A 7343-nucleotide genomic window follows, 5' to 3' on the forward strand; every position below is an offset into this window, starting at 1 on the left:
TTCTTTAATATCAAAGCACATAACGTTTCAACACAATTTACACATGTTGTCATCAGATGAAATGAAGTAGTAGGGGTAAACATGATATATAACAAGGAGGAAGCCATGTACAGAAGAAAAACGGTAATGAAGACAATGAGAACAGTACAGACAATAAAGTGGGCAAGGACATTTCCTTGTGTTTTTTGTTATATCTACTCTCCACTTCTAGATGTTGTTCAAATCTTATACATAAAATGATACTGACAACCATTATCCCAGTTTTAAAAAAAAAAAAACATCATTTTGAGTATCATTTTTATAGCAATTTTGCTCAATCAGCAGAACTTTAGCTAAAAACATATTGTGTCATGTAAACTCTTGCATTATATTTATCTTGCAAATGATTTACCAGATTTTATCCTTGACTAGTAAATTCGAGTTCATGAACTATGTTATAATTTCTGCCTATACTGCATTTGCCAAACTTAAGAATTATATGTGTGAATTGCCATAATCCACAAAAGGTTATTATTTTTCTTACCATAATCACACATACAAGACAATAAGGACTGAACACATTTTATGAATCATTTCTGTTTATCATTTGTTATGTTTAAAATATTCCATAGGCCTATATAGATTCCATAATCAGTTTAAGATTAATTATCATTGTGTAGTCCCACTTGCATCTTATATCTGTATTTGTATGTATTATATATATACTCAGAACTCATTAATTGAAAGAATATGGCTCCATTGGCTGCTCTGCAAATACTATAAATTACATAACAATAATTTGTTTCATCTGGAGAATTTATCAGTAACCTGACACTGGTTTCTTTTCACAAAGTTATCGCTCCTGGAAAAATACTTTAACCAAAGAAGGTACAAATAGCCTAATAGTCAGATACACGATCGTTTAGTCTTTAATTGACATTACACGATTTACTTTATAATTATTTGTTTCTGGATAATCGAAATAAAGGACAAGTGCCCAGTATTTTAATTGAACATTTTACTAAGGGGTCGAATGCGGAGACGTTGATCAGTCTTCAAAATGCCGCGAATTGATAATGACATCAAGCTGGACTTCAAAGATGTTCTTTTTAGACCAAAAAGAAGTACAATTCGAAGTAGATCAGACGTAAGTTTTGTATTTTAATGTTCAAACTCAACTAGGTTACAAGGCCCACTACAAAACCAGTCGCAGACAAACCATTCCCACTTGTATCTTGTAAGGCTATTCATAATATTCATTATCATTATCAATCATGATGTAGTACTAGTAACTAGGCCTACTACTTTTCTAATATTATATATATTGGATTATACATATTTGTATTGTAATGATTTGTGTCACTTCTTTAATAAAATGATATTTTTTTTTTCTTAACAACTAGCAAACAAGCAAGGGTTTAAATAATTACATTTTACAATCATTATAAAAGACAATTGTCCAATTCAAAAAGTTGTCAACTGTAAATTATTGAAATAAAGTAATTAAAAGATTAATTAGGATGTATAAAAGGAGGTACATCCACATTGTCTTTCTTAATCCAACTACTACGACTACCAACAACTACTTAGTTTGCGATATCAGCATCCGCTGGAAGCGAACGTTAACTTGTCATCTACCTACCTACCATTGTCTTTCTTTCCTCACCCTTTACATGAGAACTGATTTTACCTCACTCTAATTTGTAACAGGTCTATGTAAAAAGTAAGCTTACTTCATCCAGTGACATTGACTTCTGTTAAAGAATAACGTGTTATCTTTTAACCACCTAATCTCTAATTTGTGATGAATTAAACAATTTAGTGAAAAGATTCAATTTTGTTGCAAAGCTATATTAGATACTATTGAAAATATATAAGGTAAATAAATATTAATACCCCTGTATCACATTTCCTATGACATATTTCTTCACCTCAAATCATGGCATGCCTTACAAGAATATTGCAATTTCAACACAAATCAGCAATGTTGAACAAGTCCAATTGTTCATGCTTACCATCAGATTACTTATCTCTGTGAATATCTATCTAAGAATAACAATGCAATTTATTCCAATAATGGCTTCCTGATATTATGTTAATCCGTCACAATAATTGATAACAGATTTTTAATTAATCTTACAAAGATATATGTTAATTAGGGGAGGAAACCATTTCAAATAGGGGTGGAAACCACAAGGAAATAAAAGGAGGTGAAAACTACTGGAGGGAAACCAATAGGGAGGAACATATGTAAAGGGGGAAACCACTACATGCCCTACTATTCAATGTCAATGTTGCCTATTTCACATAAAAGCCTAGACTACTATTTGACTACATTGAGTTTTGAATTGAATTTTTTTCTGTCATCTTATAAATATTCAAAGTAAAATTTTCAACTTTATGCCATTTGCCTTAGTAGAATATCTTTGGGTCCAAAGAAATATAAGGTTCAATGATTTTACATTTGAAATAGACACACTGCCTGCCCTGAAAAATCGGGTGAAAATTACTGACTTGTAAATTCCCCTTTGTAAAATCCTGTTTTCACAAATAGCCTATTAACTTTTCCAAAATGGCCCCATGATAAATATTTTGTTATAGGCTCCATATCAAACTTATTTAACAAAACATTTAGAACATCAAATCTCTAAATGTCTGAAATTTACTAAGTAATTGTAACTGAAGCCTTTTTTCTAAACAAACCTTTCCTGTCAAAGGCAACAAATTTTGGACATAGTAATTTAGTGCCAGGCCTATTAATTAATACAGTACTTGAAATAAATTCAGTATTGTACTAGGATTTGTTAAGATTTATCTTATGCATTTCTTTTTTTATTGACAGGTTGACCTGACAAGGTCATTTTTATTTCGTAATTCTGGTCAAAGTTATACTGGTATACCTGTAATGGCAGCAAACATGGATACAGTTGGTACTTTTGAAATGGCTAAAGTCTTATCAAAGGTAATTTCATCATAGCAATTATCCATTGATAAGGGACCTACAAACTGTTAATGTAATAGATCTTGAGGAGAACAATACAATACAGAATACATTTAAGGAATTTATGCAATGCATAGCCTCATCCATGAGTCTTGATCAGCACTACAGTGAAAACAATATGACCATCAACTAATACTTTGTTTACTTTTATACATGTACTTATTGCAATAATATGTACCTTGTAATGAATTTATTTATTCTAATAACATATTTTGTGTTTTGACTTTCTAGCATCTGATGTTTACAGCTATACATAAACATTATTCAGTTGATGAATGGAAAGAATTTGCTGCCCAGAATAAAGCTGCCTTGCCGGTAAAGAGGGTTTTTATCTCTGACTTTTCACTTTATACATTTGATGGCACTAAAGCTAAACTTTTAAATGAAAAACCATTCCTATATTTAGTTAACTGAAATAAATACCAAAAGAAATAACCAAGAGTAAGTGATGTTAATTAACTGTCATTTCATTTATATTGTATATTTGTATGAGCTATTGTCTATTATATTTTACAGCATGTAGCAGTAAGTGCTGGAATTGCTGAAGGTGATTTGAAGAATTTGAAAAATATAATTGAAGCTGTGCCAGATTTACAGTTTATTTGTTTGGATGTTGCCAATGGTTACTCAGAGCATTTTGTACAGTTTGTAAGGGATGTGAGAAAAACATTTCCTAAACATACTATTATGGTAGGTGTTACGTTATCACTGATAATTAATATGTACAATTTATGTTTATAAAAGTAATATCATGTTTTCTATATGCTAATAGAATGAATTTTGCAAAATGAATAGATCAAATTTAAAATTAGCAATTTTCCCTTTATTTGTGTCATTTTGATATAGCTATAACTAGTTTGATACATTCATTATAAATAATAATTCAGTACAATATCTTCATGGGCCGTATATTATAGAGGAACAAGAGGATATTTTCTTTCAAAATAATTTAACATAATTATGTCACATATATGATTGTATGATAGGAAGATAAAGCAAACTTAAGCAAACTTGTTATACTAGTTATATTGTTCAATCTATATGTTAATTATGCTTGGTTTTTATCACATTCAGATTCAATTGATTCTATTTTCTCTGTCCTAATGTAATTCCAGAAAAAAACATGACTAGAATTCAACACCATTCAAGCTAAGTATTAAGTTAGTGGTTAAGTGAATTAGGTGATTAATAGAACATAAATAAATAGATACATTTACATTTAAGAATTTTAACCAGAAATATTTATAATTTTTCCTGTTATATGATTGATTTTGTAGGCTGGAAATGTGGTAACAGGTGAAATGGTAGAAGAATTAGTGTTATCTGGGGCTGATATTATAAAAGTTGGTATTGGACCAGGCTCAGTATGTACTACACGTAAGAAAACTGGCGTTGGATATCCTCAATTATCAGCTGTTATTGAATGTGCTGATGCTGCCCATGGATTGGGTGGACATATAATTTCTGTAAGTTTTCTTCAAATGATTATACTGTCGAAATCAGTCGAAACATTTATGTTTTTTTGATCATACTAGTAAATTTACACTTGCTTGGTTTCTGATCCGAACCCCATTTCGATTATATTTCTTCTTACAAAGTTTTATGGAAATCTGTTGAAAATTGAATGAGCTATAGCATTTTCAATATGGGAACAATCAGACATGGATGCCTATATTAGACATCCATATAGAGAGATGTAGAATACATTGAACATATTCTACAAGAGTATGATGTTGTAGGATGGTGGTTGTACTTGTCCTGGTGATGTAGCTAAAGCTTTTGGAGCTGGAGCTGACTATGTTATGATGGGTGGTATGTTAGCTGGACATACAGAATCTGGTGGAGAACTTATAGAACGTAATGGAAAGAAGTTCAAACTATTCTATGGTATGAGTTCTGCTACCGCTATGCAGAAACATGCTGGTGGTGTAGCTGAATATAGGTGAGTTAATATTTGACAGTTCAAGTATGTCAATCCATCCACTTATTTATAATGTCAAAGAGAGTATTTGAATATGAAGTCTTTAAATGACATTTAGCAATTAAAGTACGATAGACAAAATTATTATTATAAAATAGATTATCATTCACTATTTTTGCTAATTTTAGGGCATCAGAGGGTAAAACAGTACAAATTGAATATAGAGGTGATGTGGAGAAAACTATACAAGATGTATTAGGTGGTATTAGATCTACCTGCACATATGTTGGCGCATCCAAACTGAAAGAACTGAGTAGAAGAACAACTTTTATAAGAGTCACTCAACAGTTGAATGAAGTTTATTCATCAGTTACTACTCAGCATTGAGCTCAGAAAATTCCATTTTTAATTTTGTAAATCCCGTAAGCCTAGAAAGTTCTTTTCACGGATTATTTGAGTGGTTCACTATGGAAAGATTCCATGATACAAATCATGTGAAATCATTAATTTTTTTAGGACTCAATTTAAAACAATATTATATTAAAACTGTCAGTGATGTTACTTAAAACTGTCAGTGATGTTACTTGAGGTATTAATAAAGAAAAGTTTCAATGATAATTAAGTAATGAAGTTACACTGTTAATTAATAGAGAAATTTGGTGCCCATGAAAATATATGATTTCTGACTATCCTCTGATATTCTGTGTGGTATAAAATATTTTTAGAAGTTTGTGATGTGTTGTGTATGATGGTTCTAGACAATGTTATACTTGTCATTCAGTATATGTATACTAGTAACTGTATTTTCTAAAAGATGGATATTAAGATATATATATTCAGATCATGATATCTGATACCATCTATTGTACATCACATTCTGAATTCTATTGTCAGTATTACCTTATTGCCATATTTTTAACTTTAATTTTTATTGTCTTAATATTGTTATCAATTTCATCTTGTATTTGAATTGGAAGATGTGGTATTGTATTGGATTAAAGTTTATTTTGTGTCAAATCATTCTAGTTGGTATCTTTACAAAATGATTGGAAATCCTCTCTTTATTGGTTTTTTTCTGCCTTGCAGTCAAGATTCTAGCACAAGAGTAGAACTTTTCCTGCTCACTAGCTAAATTCCCCCCCCCCCCCCCCCCCCCCCCCGCCCCCCATTGCCTATTACTACATTAGGGAACGATGAAAAGCATAATGTCAATGTGCAACATATTATCATGTGTAATACCTGCTTCAAAAGCAATAGAAAAGATAAATACCATGTCAACAACTCAGATGTTTATAATATATTATTAAATTTACTATAAATATCTACTTAATACATTTTTACAATTTGCATATTTTTTTATATAATCTCATAACAAATAATAATGTTAAATAATAGATCTTTTCAAGGAATAATATTTCAATGTACATGCTCATAAAAACTTTATTTAATTCTGGTTTAAAGTAAAATTCTCCACAGTTATTTCTCAATATGATAAATGTTAAAATGAAGTATGAATGTATATTAAAATCAATTTCATATAAAAATGACTAGCTTCTTTTAAAAAAAAAAATACTGATTGAATTAAAACCCAATACAAATATAAAGAGAGCTAGTTATGTATAAAATAATTTGATATGAACCTATATTGCAACTTTCAGTGTGGTTCTTTAAACAAACTAACTTAAATGTATATGTAAATCTGCAGAAATAAGGATTGTTTTCATCTTTAAGATAACAGTAAAAATTTGAGTAAATAAAAACAAATATAGACCTCAATAAGAATAATAAAAAAAAATTGTTAAAAATAGTTAAAAATATTAATCTGATTAAAATACAATTACATATATACATTTCTTTCAAATAACTGTGATTTCAGTGTGTGGATACCCTGAAACAGATGTTGAGTGGATCGAAAAGTTGCATCATATCGTGTTATGCCTCGCTAGCCACACCCTAAAACATTAGAGGAAGAATGATTGATAAACAAAATGAAAAATGTATTTGTATTTTGATCAGACTAACTAGTGAAATAATTGTGAAATATAATACTATATTAATTATAAATATAAGTAATACTTCTATTTTTGAGGTAATCATATACTGTATGACTATATATAACTTTCAGGGAATATGTTCAGTGCTTACATAAACAGACACATAACTGGAACAGATATGAATTTTGACACAGACCACATTGTGCTAAAAAAAACTTGTGGTCAGTTTCTGTTGCCATCAAAGAAAAAATGGCTGAGAAGTGAAGATTGCCTCTCCTGAGATTCAACTTTTTAAGATTTAATTTTGATTTAGGTGATTGAAACCAAACAGACGATTATTTGTTTTCAGCAGGAGAATAGAAAGTAGATTAATTGTGGCTAATTTTTCTTCTGGACCTATTCTTTTATTATATATTTCAGCAACTATATTTACAATTTTGGTTTGTAT

At 29.8% G+C, this 7343-nt stretch overlaps 1 protein-coding gene across 1 annotated transcript; it reads left to right on the plus strand.

The window, feature by feature from the left end:
- Window positions 1-982: 982 nt before the first annotated feature.
- Window positions 983-5920, plus strand: LOTGIDRAFT_184590 (hypothetical protein). Its single transcript, XM_009068333.1, has 7 exons — window positions 983-1126; window positions 2822-2941; window positions 3212-3295; window positions 3497-3670; window positions 4258-4446; window positions 4720-4922; window positions 5090-5920. The coding sequence occupies exons 1-7, from the start codon at window positions 1040-1042 to the stop codon at window positions 5286-5288; spliced, it is 1056 nt and encodes a 351-aa protein (XP_009066581.1). The 5' UTR covers window positions 983-1039; the 3' UTR covers window positions 5289-5920.
- The last annotated feature ends 1423 nt before the right edge of the window (window positions 5921-7343 follow it).

Source organism: Lottia gigantea (assembly GCF_000327385.1).
Source record: "Lottia gigantea unplaced genomic scaffold LOTGIsca_9, whole genome shotgun sequence".
NCBI classification, from domain to species: domain Eukaryota; kingdom Metazoa; phylum Mollusca; class Gastropoda; family Lottiidae; genus Lottia; species Lottia gigantea.